This window comes from Macaca nemestrina, chromosome 11 (assembly GCF_043159975.1).
Source record: "Macaca nemestrina isolate mMacNem1 chromosome 11, mMacNem.hap1, whole genome shotgun sequence".
Taxonomy (NCBI): Eukaryota; Metazoa; Chordata; class Mammalia; order Primates; family Cercopithecidae; genus Macaca; species Macaca nemestrina.
In genome coordinates this window covers 41,096,707-41,113,584 of record NC_092135.1, presented here as the reverse complement: position 1 = coordinate 41,113,584, position 16,878 = coordinate 41,096,707, and the positions used below count along the sequence as shown (strand labels likewise).

The 16,878-nt window shown below is 36.4% G+C and overlaps 1 protein-coding gene across 2 annotated transcripts in view; it reads right to left on the bottom strand.

The window, feature by feature from the left end:
- LOC105492611 (Rho GTPase activating protein 15) overlaps positions 1-16,878 on the bottom strand; it is a 628,732-nt gene that overhangs the window by 521,581 nt on the left and 90,273 nt on the right. For both annotated transcript variants that reach the window (XM_011759829.3, XM_011759830.3), the window contains exons 4-5: positions 16,796-16,857; positions 3,994-4,081 (exon numbers count right to left, since the gene is read on the bottom strand). In XM_011759829.3, coding sequence (XP_011758131.2) covers positions 3,994-4,081; positions 16,796-16,857 — 150 coding nt within the window. The remainder of the gene's footprint in view (positions 1-3,993; positions 4,082-16,795; positions 16,858-16,878) is intronic.

The following is a 16,878-nucleotide window of genomic DNA, read 5'->3' as shown; positions in this document are numbered from 1 at the left end:
GACAAAGGGACAACTGATAGGGGTTGGGGCTTCTAAAGGGCTGGCAGGGTCTATACCTCGTCCTGGGTGGTGCTTATGTAGGTGATTGATTAATACCTATTAAAAATACACATAGATGTTTTATACATTTTACTTAAAATGGTTTCTGCATTATTTTATAATATTTTAAAGATTTTAAGTGAGTTATACATAAAAATACATTACAAAATACGAGAATACGAACACCATCCTTTCCTTCATAATTCAGGAAATCTGAATCTAGGGACATGAGTGGTTTTCCTCCTCACTGGAGGACCAGTCAGTCCAGATCCACCTGCCCTCATGAGCAAAAGAGAGAGTATGTTAGGCAAATAAGGGGGACAGTTTCCTTTTTAGTAAAGAGCGTCTTTTATTCTGATAATTTTATCCTTTCTGTATTTTGGATTCGTCATTTTATAATGTCCTTTCTGTTATAAAATGCTGATGATAGTAGGTGGTCAGTTATGATTCAATGACCTTTTTATAAAACAAGAACAGAATAGGTCATTCTTCTCTATTGCTGACTCACTGAGAAACCAATGAATCTCTGTGAAAATAAGCAAAGTGATTCTGTGCTTATTTGCACAGTAAGGCTGCTTTTGATAAAAATGTGACTTGGATATTGTTATGGATTGAATGTGTTCCTCTAAAATTCCTATGTTGAAACCTTAAACCCCAGTGTGATGCCATTAGGAGGCAGGGCCTTTGGGAGGTAATTAGATCATAAAGGTGGAGCCCTCATGAATGGGATTAGTGGCCTTATGTGAAAAGACATGAACGTCTGCTCTCTCATTTTCTGCCCTCTGCCATGTGAGGACACAGTGAGAAGACAGGACAGATGTAAACGAGGAAGCAGGACCTCAGCAGACACCCGATCCACCTGTGCCTCCATCGTGGACTTCCCAGCCTCCAAAACTGGGCGAAATGCACGTGTGTGGTTTAAGTCACCCAGCCTTTGGTACTTTGATATAGCAGTCCTAACTAAGACAGATATGAACTGGAAGAACTTCAGTGAGAAAGAAAAGTAGACAAACACAGAATGCGGGTCAGGCACAATACTTTGTAACATGCTGTATTAAATGTGAAAACAGTAAGGGTAAGAACCAAAGGAAGAAGATGGGGACACTGGGATACTTCATATGGACATTCAGGAGGTTAAAATCTAGAACCCTAAATGGATGGATGGCTTTATTTTCAGTATTAGTCATTGCTCTGAGACAGTATTTTATGCTACTTCTGGCTACATTCTTTTGGAGGTCATGCATGATGGAGTTTCTTGAATTAGTATATTCTCTCTTCTATAAACGTCTGAATCAGGTCAAGTACAAAACTAATGTAATAATATAATTCCACTGTATATTGTGTACTACAGAATATGCTATATTTCTATATTTAATAGTATATGATATAATAAAGCACAATTTTTTTGGTCATTATGTATTTGTTTTTACTAATTAATTTCATTATTTACTAATTCTGTTGGCAGGTATCAGTATGCCCATTTCACAGGTAAGGATTCTGAAGCTCAAAGAAGTAAGTAATGTTACCAGCTTCTAAGTGGTAAAAATAGAATTACATCCCCTAGAGTCCAACTTCAATACCGCTCTGGCTGGTTTTGTTGCCTTGTCTCACGGCTGCATTAACACTTAAAGATCATTTGTATAAGGACTAAAATACCATTTATTCTTTTAAATCACATTCTGCACTCACTCAGGCAGCTTGTCCTGAGCCCTAGGAGGAAGGGGCAGACATTTTTCCAGAAGCACAATGAACAACACCAGAACAAGTCTAAGGGGGTGCAAGAGAAATTCAGAAACTTGAGCATAAATCTCTTTCAAAATAAAACCACAGCATCTTTAATCAAGGCCTGGCAATGGTTGTATCATTTCTCTAAGACTGGAACTGGTAAATGTGGGCTATCCCACTAGACCTTTAATACTGGGTTAGAAATGGATCCAAGAAGTTGACTAGCAAGTCAATTCATGCAGCACAAACATGAATCTGTAATTCTCTTACCCATTACCACAAAACACAGTTTGTTGCTGCTCTGAATTGACTTTGAAGACAATGAGTGCCTGGTAGAAACCATAAAAGCATTAAAAATGGGGCCAGAAGTAATAAATAAGGACTGCCAGAAAAATGTTAACAAGTTTCTTCTACAAGTCAAGTCTACTGTCAATTTACAACAGTTCTGAAGGTTGAACAAGAGGCACGCAATTAGTTAGCTAACTTGCAAGGTTTGCCTGCAATCAGAAAGGGAGTTTTCTTTCACCTGTATAAAATTTAACAGCTGATAATTTTATCTCCTGGTATAAAAAGATTAAAATAATAAAATAAAAATAAACCAAATGCTTTAAAATATGGAATCTTATCTCTCCCATTATCCCACACATTTGCGTAAACTCTCTTCCCAACGGAATTCTTCTCACTCAGCAGGGGAAGATCATCTTTTCAGCAGCCAAACTCAGCAAAGCCAGCGACTTTCCTCCCCTCCTGACTCCCCCCTTAGAGCTCATTCAAAGGGAAGACAAAGGACCTGCAAGTGGATGAAAGTTGTTTTGTGCCTGGCCCTTAGGGGTACTTTATTTTCCTTAAAAAGATTATCTCAACCTTACTGTAGCCAAAAAACAAAACAAAACAAAACAAAAAACCCTAAAAAAATTTCTGAGGCAGTTTAAATTAAAAATACAAAGGACTGAGATATATTTTAAATTTATTCATAATTAGTTTACAGATCGGACAGCACTGAGACTCCAAAATCATCAAGCCACTTGGGGATAAAGGCTACTGCGGTCATCAGAAGCAAGCCAAATGCTACCTTTTGTTCTTACTAAAATCTTCTTTTAAGAAAAATCTCCCAGCAAATGATTTTCTATTTTCTATTTAAAGAGGATTACATAGCAAACACAACTAGTGGCTGGAGAGCAAAGAACTTCCCATCGTTTTATTACCTGCCAAATATAAATTAGTTCATTGTGGGTAATTCCTGCCAGGCGACCCCTTTCCTTGTCATCCATCAGGCCGATGGGCTGTGGCAGGTTAGTTCCTGCCCGGAGTCCTTCCTACTCAGGAGGCTGTCAGATATGTTGCCTGCCCACTGTCTCCTACATCTTGTGGCAGCTCTTGTGTTTGGGCAGCAAGGTTTTGAGCTTGAATTGCCCCCGTAACTGGCTTCGAATTGCTCTTACTTACTATCACTGTCAAATCTTTGTAAGTATATGTGAGGCCCTCTTCCAGGTACAATGGAGAAACCCTACAAATTTCACTTTGTAATAACTACAGGATACAGAAATTGTATTAGCTCCATTAGATGGGGTCATAGAAAAATTCAAAAAGGTTAGCTGGATATAGTGAACGTCACAGTTAGACTAAGATAAAAAATCTCTTGGCTAATTTAGAGTGTTTCCTCGTTGGTAATACCCTATATTAAGGTGCCATTTATAAACAGTTTATTATTATTTATTAATGTCTGAAGCACTTTATAGCATGCTAGATAACAACTTAAATTCATGTATTAAAGATGCACATACATGGTTTAATACGATTTACGTCTTATAATATTCTTTAAAACAGCTTCCCATAGTATCATCCGTTAAGCATTTATTACTAATGCATTTTATAACATACTTTATAATACATTATTTGAGCAAGTAGCTGCATTTAGTGATCATTTCATAAATAAGAATAAGGCATTTATAAATGGCACCTTAATTTAAAGTGTTACCTTCGCATTACTACATAGCCGCTCACCATACATCTCATTTTGTGATTATTCTCCAAATGCACCACTTAATAAAACAGACACTAAGTTCTATTTTCCCTTCATCTGATTAAAAGTTTATTTAGTCATTTTCTCCATCTGTTTTCAGATGTTGGTAGCTTGGAGGTTTTAGTGTGATTTCTGATAAAACCAAATTTTTAATCCTACAATATTTCTGAAAAGATGTTTAACAATAGAAACAGAGAACTACTTACCATATTGGACAGAGCCTGTTGCTTGGATTCTTTGTAAAATTCAATTTTTCGACTAGAAAGAACAATCCAGGAAGTAGACCAGTTTTTCCTTAGAAAAAAAATAAAAAGGAAAGAAAGCATTATCAGTTGAAGAAATCATTTATAGATACAGTATGAGCAACATTTGGAATGAGTAGAGACCATCTTTATTTTTAACAGTCTTCCTAAAAGTCTCCTCTTTATTAAAATCTATAGGTGGTATGGAATTTGGGTAATAATAAAGACATTCTGGAATTATTTAAAAGCATAGCATTTATAGTAAGAGTTTCTTAATTTATAGATCCACCTAAAATCTTTTTCAACTACCAAAAATCCATTTTTTGTGTATCCATGTGCATCCTTCCCATAAAAAGTTTATGTTTTTACAGCAAACAAAAATAGCAAAGTATAAATAGGAATCAGAACCCTTTCCTTCCTTCATTATTTCTTCTCTTCATTGGTTTAGTGTATTTCAGTCTTAAAAACTAACCAGCCTCATGTGTCATTGCTTAATTCAAAATATTTTCATAATGTAGTATCTTACTAGAAATCAAAGAAATGCAAATAAAAATAGTGACATGCTTTTTCCCTCTTTGTACATCAAATTGTCAAGGAATAAAAGAACTAACATCTGATAACATCCAGGGATAATCAGGGTGTAGGAAATAGATTCTCTCATACACTATTGGTAGGAATGCAGACTGTTGCTTCCTTTCTAGAGTGTAATTTGAAAATGTGCTTTTTAAAAAATCCCTAAAAATGTGTATATCTTTTGGCTAAACATGTCCATTCCTATGAATTTAAATTTATTCTAGAGAAATAGTCTCACAAGTTGCTGAGTCTGTGTGCATAGAAATTAATTGCATCATTATTTGTTAATTCCATACATAAAGTATATAAAAAGATTGGTTAAATAAATTGCATATAATACACCCATATAACAGAATAATGAACCCTATGCTGTAGAAGAATACTGATGTAGGAATGTTTTAATGCAGACCATAATACATGTAGTTTATAACTGTGCTGTGCTATTTACCTAGGACTTTCTTCACCCATACAATCCCTTCTGATTATTAATTCCATTAATTAGAAGTCAAAACATTGCTTTGTCATATGTGCCATCCATGACTTCCTCTCATATCACTTATTATAAATTTAAAAATATTTTTCATAAATTTCACCTCTATCCTCCATTAAGAAATGAGCCTCAAGATGTTAGAAATCAGTTCATCTCTACAAAGGTATCCCCAATGCTTAGCATGGTGCCTTGGACAGAATAGACACAAAATACATATGTATTGGGTCAATGACTGAACTTTGGCCTGGAAAAAAGTCTTGATATGACAATAATTAAATCAAGTGGTAAAATCGCGGCTTTTGAGTTTCGTTTGTATTCCTTGGTGTTTACCAAGTTTTCTGCATTGAGCACGTATCGCTTTTGTAGTTAAAATGTGTATATGTTCATGTCATGAAGGTACTCTTTTGTAGATAGTAAAGATATTAAGGAGACTAATATCCATGAGTTTCTACCCATTAGAGTGTATTATTGCAGTTTGCTTCGGCTTAACATTCACGTCAAAATAGTTGATTTCATTTTACAAAAGTGATTTTTTTAAAAAAGTTTATGGAAAGACTTTATTCGGGTCAATAGAAAACCACACCAAAATATTTTTAAATGACTATTGAAGATCTTTGTGTAATTTATTTCCACTTGCCTTTTAGAAACTAAGAGCTTGATTGAAAGGACAGCTTTGATTCAGTAAGGTTAATATTTACAAAAAGAATTAGGTTGCTCTTATATGCCTGGAGCTTTCTCAATGATACACCATTGTGTTAAAAAAGAACAGAATAAGCAGACACACAAGAAGCACAATGTGTATTTTTCAACATCCAAATACAAACACTGTGTTCTTGGACCCACTTGTCTTTAAATGAAGAGTCTCAATTTTTCAATTAAATGATGAAAACATGAAAAAACAAAACCCAGAAAGAAAACCACACAGACATTTCCTTCTGCCCTAGTGTCCATTTCTCTTTTTAGGTACCAACAGCAGAAGAGTGAATTGAAGCAGCAATAGCCTTCTCTTCATTCAGGTCATAATGATAGATGACCTCAAACAGGAAAAAGAGAAACATTATTAGAAGTCTAGTCTGGGCATCTTTTAACACCACCCTTGTTTTGACCATATGTGGTCAGGGAGTACAGAACACCCTCACACATGAAGAATCCATATTTAACCTACCTATTATATTTCCCACTATATATTTCATATTCTCACAAGGAGATACTATACCTTATTTGCATCCTATCTATAGTAAGTCCTGGATAAATGGCTCTGATTTGAATCTGTTTCAGATGTTGATCATTTATAGAACTTGCTGGCAAAACTCTCCCCATCCTTAAACTTGGAAATGGAACTGGTTAGAGTTAAAGTTGCATGAAACACAATTATCTCATTGTTCTTTATTAGGACTTTGAACTGCTGTGAACTGCGTCCCTGTTAGGTGAACTGGATGAAAAAACTGAAGAGGGTAAGAACTGCAGGTCTCGAAACCTTAGCAATATGACTTGCTCTGACACCTTATGTACAGTGCTACTTTGTTTTGAAATTATAAACTATAAACACGGTCTTTATCTTCTCTGAATAAAAGTGAAAGCTGAGCGTTATTGCTTGAAAAGAATTTCATTTCAAAACGAAGAATAATAATGCTGCTGACAACCTTTTAGATGTCCTCTTTCATCTCAATTTTTTCCCATGATTTCTTTTAAAATAATAATTAGCATAAATTATTTAGAATATCTAGCATAAATCTAATCACCTAGTTTATGCTTAGCTTCATACACAAAAATGATGAAAGTACTAACATCTCTATTTACTAATATGAAAAACGAGGCTCAAAGGGTAACTTAAGGTCTTACACTTAGATTTAAAGTTAAACCCTGTTTCTCTAGCTCCAAAACCTATAATCTGTTCATTACTTTATGCTGTCTGGTTTTTTTTTTGATCCAAATTTTTTTATTTACTTTTTAAGGCCTCAATACACATTTTTGAATAACTGAAAGACATGAGTTTACACCTATCTGCCAATGAAAAACAGAATTGTGTACAGAATTTGCAAAGCACAGTGCAGAATAAAAATTCAGCATTCTGTGTCCAAAAATTATGAAGAATTTTAAGACAGTAACAATCTAGCATTAAATCAAGGGCAGAGTCCTTCTGAGCATGGGGCCCTGGACGCACACCAGTGAAGGAAGCCCTAACTACATTATGACTTTACAACAATGACCAAAGAATAATTTCTTTTTTATATACTGTCTTTTTTTGTAAAATTATACTTTAAGTTCTAGGGTACATGTGCAGAACGTGCAGTTTTGTTACATAGGTACACACATGCCATGGTGGTTTGCTGTGCTCATCAACTCATCATATACATTAGGTATTTCTCCTAATGCTATTCCACTCCCAGCCCCCGACCCTCCAACAGGCCCCAGTGTGTGATGTTCCCCTCCCTGCGTCCATGTGTTCTCATTGTTCAACTCCCACTTATGACTGATAATATGCGGTGTTTGGTTTTCTGTTCTTGTGTTAGTTTGCTGAGAATGATGGTTTCCAGCTTCATCCATGTCCCTGCAAAGGACATGAACTCATCCTTTTTTATGGCTGCATAGTATTCCATGGTGTATATGTGCCACATTTTCTTTATCCAGTCTATCATTGATAGACATTTGGGTTGGTTCCAAGTCTTTGCTATTATGAATAGTGCCATAATAAACATACGTGTGCATGTGTCTTTATAGCAGAATGACTTATAATTCTTTGGGTACATATCCAGGATTAAGCAGTTCTACCTTCATTAAGGATATTTTCAAAGTCAGATTTTAATGTAGTTTTGGTTGAAATCCTCAAATGATAGAAGCTAGGCGTGCATAGTGTGAGACAAGATATCAGCTATCCAGGCTCTGTTATTAACTACTTTATCTGATCCTTATTAGAAAGACTGAACAAAGACCCACCATTCCCAAGCTCTCTTACCCTAGATGTTGCACTGATTCAAAAGAATAAGATGATGTATCATTTGACTCCTCATTAGAAGACAGAAACAGGTGTGTGTTCCTAACTGGGTGGCATCTCTGTATCTTTTCTGCCAGGGAATATTCTGGTCTGTGATTAGCAGACTCATCTGCACTCAGCAAAGAATATAAACCCAGAAAGGGAGTCAGCGGCCTGTAGTCTAGGAGTAGCTGAGGGTTTACCTCATGAGAACAACTTTTCACTATGGCTTAGGTCTGAACCTTCCTCTCTGATCAAAGTACTCTAGAAACTTGACCATTATCCTTATAATATCTGTCCAGTCTATTTCCCATTCTGACATGTCTGACCCATTGTGATGCCTATAGTTCTCTGCACATCAGTGGAATAGTTTTTCACCGAATTACTCTAACATGGTGACTCTCTTGTAAGGCATTGTCAGCTCTGGAGTGTGCAAAGGATCACTTGGCAAGGTTTTCCTTGACTTAAGGATTTGATATTTTCCATATGCAACCAAATCACTATATATGACTCTTACTCAATATATTAGGTGACATCTCAGGAAGTGGGCAACTCATACAAGCTTAAAAGCCTTAGCCAGGATAGGTGAGTCCAGCAGCTTCTGATGAAACTTTGCAAATAGACTATTTTCTAGGATAAACACAGTTTTCACACTAGGAAGTCCCTCTCCGCCCCACGCTCCCACAAAGAGGTAGAAACCACCTCTAACCTCTTAGAGCATTTCCAGTACTGGGCATACTATTTGACATTTAGTAGGTGATAATTAAAGATTTTTTGAGTAAAAGAGCATATGGCCTTTCAAATTTCAGGAGGGTCACACATCTAGATGTTTTCTGCTCTGTGTTTGCTATTCTTCATTAACGAGGACTAAAAAGTTTCATTTCCTTTCTCTGTTCTTTAGTTTCTTGGTGCTTTAATACAGTATTCTTAACATTATTTTTTCTTAACTATCGAACACTTCTGATATAGGATATTGTTTCCTAATTTATGCTTCTAGTGGCCAATACCTGAGCTTTCTCCAGAGGGCTTCCCACCCTGAGCTTGCACTGGTTTCTGCTCTGTATGCCACCTGGCATTTTATATGCACTATGGAATTTAATTACCAAGCTGGTCACAAGTCTCCATTAAACATTTACCACATGCCAAACACAATTCTAAGGACTGAATAGAGATGGAAAAATAAGACATACCTCAAAAATTTTACTTCTAACTATAAGAAGATGAACAAGAAACATGGAAACCAAGTCTTCTGAATGAGTCTAGGATACCCCCATATTACAGAAGAGAAAACTGAAGCCCAGTAAGGCTGCATCCTAACCAAGGGCAAACAAGCCATGAAGATGGGATTCAGGACCCTGCTCACTCCAGTGTCTCCATGGTCTCTAGGCAGGTGGCATGCAGCTTTCTCTGTAGTCACTCTGAGCATGCCAGTTGAGAGCCTCATGAAAGGAGCTAAGAGGGGGAGATAAGGAAGAGTTGTCATAGAAGTACTAGAATCTCTTTCTCTTTAGAGCAAAGCCACGTCTTAGCCTGACCTGGGCTATCCTGCAATGCTGAACTGCAAGTCCTTTATCTCTGTCTTCCATCCCTACCATGATGGTCAGCAGGCAAATTCACCCATTGACCAATCAGTGCCTCCACATTGCACCATAACTTTGAGAGCATAGTTTTCTATTTTTTCCACAGAGGGACAAAAATTAAGGTGTTGGATAGACTAAAGAGGTAACTAAGACACACAGCTCAGGAAATATCTAACTTTAGTAAGACAGTCCAAAGTGCCAAGAGTAAGGGAGACAACCATCAGTTTCCACAGGGATTTACAGGTAACAATCAGGTAAGGGTTTGATCCTAGTGATTCCATGCAGGAGACAAATCCTGCGGCAAGAAATGCAGGTGTTAGGCCAGGCATGGTGGCTCACACCTATAATCCCAGCACTTTGGCAGGCTGAAGCAGGTTGATCACTTGAGGTCAGGAGTTCGAGACCAGCCTGGTCAACATGGCAGAACCCCGTATACTAAAAATACAAAATTAGATGGGCATGGTGGCAGTTGCCTGTAATCCCAGCTACTTGGAAGGCTGAGGCAGGAGAATCAATTGAACACGAGAGGCAGAGGCTGCAGTGAGCCAAGATTGCACCACTGCACTCCAGCCTGGGTGAGAGAGCGAGACTCAGTCTCAAAACAAAACAAAACAAAACAAAAAAAGAAATGCAAGTATTTATTTTATATTTTGACATACAAAACAAATTACATCTAAGGGGGAAAAGGGTTCTAACCACAACTGGGAAATAGGGAGAACTAAATTTCTTTAAGCGTATTTATGTACCATTAACGCAATTGGTGGGACACTTTATCCGAGTGAAATACTTCATAAAATTTTCCTAAAGCAAATCCTGAATTGTGAAGTTGGAAAATGCAAAAAAACCAAGCAGACAAATAGAAGTACAGAAGCAAAATCAAAGCCCAAACAACAGCAGCAGCAGCAACAACAACAACAAAACACCCCCAAAACAAAAACAAAAACAAAAACTCAACAAAGCCATCGGCTTGGCATTCTACAAAATGGACACCGGATGGCAGCACATAATAACAGCAACTTTGATTGTAACAGCTTATCTGGAAAATGCTTGATGAAAAAATGGCTCTTGAAATATTCATTACCATTATAAGAATCTGTTAGCTTAAACTCCAGGTTTAACACGTTCATTTGCTCTAAACACCAAAAGCTTTATATCCTACGCTTACCTTTCTTTTGCCTTCTTTAGGTAACGACAGAGTGACAAACCAAAAAGTCAGAATAAAATATATGTGAGGTTCCTTGACAAATTTCAGTTTCTCTTATTTGGGCCATCTGCCTTTGTTACCTAACGTGGTCATGCTGGATTTGACTTGATTCCGCACCACTGATGGGAGTGAAAGTAATTTATTCTAGTGTCCCTGACTGATTTACCGCAAAATCACTCAGACACTGTTAAATGTACAGACTCACTCAAACTGGTTGGTCTAGGAACTTATTTCTTCTGTCTCATATTCTAAGCATCTTGTAATTTATGACTGCTAAAATGTGGGTCAAAAAGACACTGAGGTGTAAAAATACCCATCTCTGTCAGGATTGCAAGAAAATGAAGAAAGACAGATTCAGCCTGGAAGAATTTATTGTGACACTGAGCAGAAAGTACTAAAGAAAAAATATGATCATGTTAGGAGCACACCTTAGTCTCACATTCCAAAGAAAATCCATTCTGAATAACAATTGTTAAAACAAACAAAAACCCAACAGAAGGCCTAGTAGCTGTGGGCCCTCGGATGAAAGCAGGCACTAGTAGATGTAACCACTGCACAATCATTTTTTCTGCATTTCTTTTCATAGCCATCTTCTGGCCATATTTGCATCCCCAAGTATAACTTTCTGTGCCTATCTAAGGAGAGAAGAATGTGACTCTATGTTGTGGTAAGATGTGCAGAGCCACACAGGCGCTGATGACGGGAAGACCTAGGTGCCGAGGGAGAAGCAAGTATGAGGTGTTGAAACTTCATAAACATATTGTCAGGTGCCTTTTGTAAGTGTAAGCATTGAAAATAACCTTTTACTAAGGTGTCATAGGGTTTCAGAGAAGCCACAGTTACTTAGAGGTTTGGGGATGGAATTCCCCAAATGAAGAAATTCCTATGCTTCATCAGAAAAGCTGAGGCATAGTTTCAGTGTTCACAATTAAAAATTAAAGTGAATACTGAATGTATTCTGCTTTCAAGCCTGTCAGTGTATCACTGGGGAAATGTGTATAACCTCATTTCAAAACAAGGCTAAATGTATAGCCTGTTATGAATGTCAATTATAGCCAATGAGTTATCTTTCCTTTTATCATCTCCTGCTCATATTCAGAGATAAGTTAAATTTTCTCTGAGAGAAAGAGAAAATACATTAAACAGACAAATAAAGACACATAAAAAAAGAAGAGAAAGAAGGAAAATAAGAAGATAATACAAGGTATGATGATCTATTATGGATTTATAAGCAGAAAACTTGATAGAAATTAATAAAATAATACTTATTAAGTGACAATTGAAGTCCCTGGTACTGTTGATGGCATGAAATAAAAGGACCATTTTTGCTCCTTAGTCTCAAATAGCTTCAAGCAAGAGAGATAAAGCAAACGTGTTTCAAGCAGAGGTCACGGCTAAATTCTGTGATACTAACTATATATAAAATAAGATTTGGGAGAAATAAGAGGTTAATACTGTTGACTGAGTTTCTCCATTTATACAATAGGACGCAATAATAGAGTCTATATTGTAGTATCATTTAAATATTACTGATAAAGAATTCAGCCAAGCGCTTGACAGAGTAAGCATCTATTAATATTGCTTATTAATTCATTAAAATTTATAAAAGATATAAAGGTCCTGGATAAATGAAACAAAGGCTATCAAATTTTACATAAGATGCATAAATTATAGTATGTTATATTATTTATTAGTTACTAAATTATCAACGGGATAAAAGATACATAATTTTTCAAGGTTATGACTAAACTGACCATCTTTGTTGCTAGTGATAAAAGCATATACACTCCTTGAGTAGGCAATATGGCAATGCATACTAAGATTAATTTAAAATGGTCATATGATTCAATCAAGTAATCCAGGCTTAGCATTTGTCTTTAGAAAATATAAAAGTAGGCCAGGTGCCATAGTTCACACCTGTAATTCCAACACATTGTAAGGTCAAGGTGGGTGAATCTCTTGAGCCCAGGGGTTCCAGACCATTCTGAGCAGCATGGTGAGACCCAGGTCTCTACTAAAAATTAAAAAATAAATAAATAAAATAAAATAAAAAAAGCTGGGTGCGGTGGTGTGTACCTGTGGTCCCAGCTACCCATTTAACCCCACATAAGGTGAGTGGATGGGTGGGGGTGGAGAAGGCTGGCACCACTGCACTCCAGCCTGGGTGGCACAGTGAGATCCTGTCTCAAGAGACAGACAAAAATATAAAAGAAAAATTGACAAGCAATAGGAGAATTATTGCAATGATAAATTTTAATATAAAACTAGACTCAGCTTAAAAATCAAGTAAAAAAAGAGGTAGGGATGATTTGGCATATTATATCCCATCAACATAATGGGATATCATGTTCTTAAACATGGTGATTACATATACAATGTTCAATTTGTAAAGTATTTACCATAAAAACAAAATAAGCCCCATAAACTTGGAGGGATTACGTACAACATGTAAAATTGACAAAGCATTATTTTCTCAAATATACTATGAGTTTCCTCAAATTACTGAATAAAAAATCAGGAAATTCAATAGAAAATAGTCAAAGTTTATGAATAGAATCAGAATGCAGAATCTGAATGGCTCTAAAGAGATAAAGTGATCCTCAACTTCAATACCTATCAGTGAAACACAAATAAAAGCAACATTAAGGTAATGTTCTATGGATAATTAGATTGGATAATGCTTCTGCTGATAAAATTGTGGAAAATAGAATCCCTTCTATATTTTACATTGAACTGGTGTGAATTGGTGCACTCATTCAGGAGAAAGTGTGGCAACAGTAACCAGTAGATTTACAAATGTGTGTGACTTATCACTGAGCAACCCTATATTCCTGGAAATATTCCCCTGAGAAAATTCCTAACTGGTTCAAAGGAAACATATATGTGTGATTTATTGAAATGTTGTTTGGAATGAAAGGAGTTAGAGGCAACTTCATGTCCACAGCTGGGAGATAGGGTAAGTAAAAATTCATATACAGTCATGCTTCAATTAATGATGAGGATATATTCTGAGAAGTGTGTCATTAGGTGATTGTGTCACTGTGCAAACATCATAGAGTGTACTTATACAAATCTACATGGTAAAGCCTACCACACACTAGGTTATATGGCATAGCCTATTGCTTCTAGGCTACAAACCTGTACAGCATGTTACTGTACTGAATATTGTAGGCAATTGTAACATAGTGGTAAGTATTTGTGTATCTAAACATATCTAACCACAGAGAAGGTACAGTAGGCATCAGTTTTATAATCTTATGGGACTACAGCTGTATATGCTGTCCATCACTGATCAAAATGCCACCATGTGGCACATGACTATACATAAACGATGGCAAAGCGGCCAGCCATTGGAAGAAATTAACTAGATTTAAAGACGTTCATGCACTGCATAAAAATGTTTTAATCCACAATGGACGACATATAGATAGTAGTCCTATGAGATTGTAATGAAGCTGAAAAATTCCTATTACCTAGTGACATGGTATTCTTCATAACGTCATAGCGGAATGCATGACCGTTTCCATGTCTAGGTATGTTTAGATACACAAATACCATTATGTTACAATTGCCTACAGTATTCAGCACAGAAACATGCTGTAAATGTTTGTAGCCTAGGAGCAATAGGCTATATCATGTACCATCTAGGCTTATGTAAGTACACTCTATGATGCTCACATGATGATTAAATCACCTAAGGATGCATCTCTCAGGACATATCTCCCTCATTAAGAGAGGCATGTCTGTATAGCACCATAGAAAGCTGTCCAAGAGCTAACATGGAATGAAAGTAGTAAGAAACATAATAAGGTTTATGATACAAAAATATTTATGCTATATAGAACACACTCACACGTACACAACTATACACTATTTTTTTGAATGCCGCATATACAGCTAAATATAGACATATATGGAGAATGAGTTTGATAAACACGCATTAAATACATTAAAATGAATGTCTACAGGGGATTGAAGCAAGGATTGGAGACTGAAAATAAAATAAAACCAGCTAGGGCTCTTGCCTAGAATGATGATAGCACAAGGCCACAAACTTAAGGATATAATCAACTCAATTCTGTGCACCTGGGGTAACAACAACCGCAACAACAAAATAAAAAGGAAAACTAAAACATATAACTTTAAGTGGAAAAGGCTGAAAGAATGCATAATGGTATGCAAAGTGAAATAATAAAACAGAGTACAAACACATGTTTATATGAATTTAACTGTAACACGGAAATTGTACACAAACAGGAAAGTAACAGCAAACAGAACAAAAAACACAAAGTATACAGATTGATCAAAACTACCTAACAACGTATTCATGTGAGTTGGCTGGGGGAAGGGACCTGCTCTTCTTCTCTTCCTCCTCTTAACACTGCCTTCTACATGTTATAAGGTTGGTTTATGGAGGGGTTATGGGTAAGGATACTTTACAAAACCACACAGTAGAACCTCCTTCAGCTTTCTTGAAATTATTTCTTTTAGGATCTCCCCTACTTCCTTGCATGAGGCTGGAGGGTGGAACTGACCAACACTGTCACCTCTATTCTCCTGAACTGACTAACTTAGATAATTTTGAAGAAATTCTTTATTCCACATGGCTGGTGAGGGAAGAAAGGGTCATGACGTACTCATCTTGGGGAGAGGCATCATTGTACCCTCCACACTCCTTCTTGAATTGATAAGGTCATGATAAGGTTTAGGGGAAAGGAGAGCACTCAAGCTGGGCTACTCAAGATTTCCTCCTGTAGTTCCTTCAGAACCCGATTCTCTAAGCCCGATTCACCACTGGGGAAGGGACTAGCCAAGTCTCCTAAAGCAACCTTGAATTTGATCTTGTCTCCTGTGCATCTGTCTCCTGAACCCATCAAGGGAGGGTGGCTGCAGGGCCACTCCAGAAAAATAGTCCAGGCAAAGATTTAAGGCCCCGTCTACTATCCCAGAATAAGACACAATACGGAGATAAAATAGAGCTTGTTATTTACAACCGAAATAGCTATTTTAAGTGGTGAAATTATGGATGATTCCCCCCCAACCAATTTTACTTTGTTTAAATAAATATATAGAAAATTCATTATAGCCATCAAACAAAAGCAGACTTTATTCTCTAGTGTTGACCAGAGTGTCATTCTAGTAATGAATTGTATTATACAACTAACAGGTGTCCCATTGTGTAGCTAATTAGCACATTTATCCTATATAATTTTAATTGTTAGTAATACATTTAAGAGTAAATGCCTTGCATCTCTCAATTTGAGCATTTTCTACAAATTTCGTAGCTTGCATATCACCCAGCACAAAGCTAAGTATGTAACAGAACCAATATGAGAAATAGAAAAAAGTCTAAAATGGAGGTGATTATTTCTAAACATACTGTATATACAACACAATTATCATCTTTCTTTACCCTCCTATGAACCATACTTTTTTTCTTCCAGATTTTTGTTGCTGTTGTTGTTGTCCGAAGAGTTCTTATTCCCTTTTCAAATTTGTCTCACCTCTGTATATGTTACTTTCATTTTATCAATTTCTATTTTGAGTTACAAAAGTGGTTCAAATCCTCCATCCCTCAAGAAATTACTCTCACAAGGTATTGTACGGAGACTTTCATATATTGCAAATGAATGCATTCATTCTCTAATCTTTCAATCACAGAAATCACAATCCATTATCTTAATTATTTCTAGTGTATTATTAGTTCAAGTCCAAGGAGGACAAAAAGCACCTCATTTATATGTTCTGTTCAACAATATAGAATGTAGTTCCTTTCTTTAACAACTGTAATTACATTGAAAATAATGTTGATCATAGTGGTAGCAGAGGAGACTGTTCTAGTCTGGTACCATAGGGCCTTGCATCCCAAACAATAACAGTGGCACAAGTTGAGCATATGAAGAACCAGCATAGTTATATAAAAGTGAATTAAAGAATTTTGTTACCTTAGTTTCTTTCCTCCATCTGCAATTTTAGCTTTTTGCAGATAACCTTCTTTTTCAACCATCTGCAAGAAGAACGCATATGT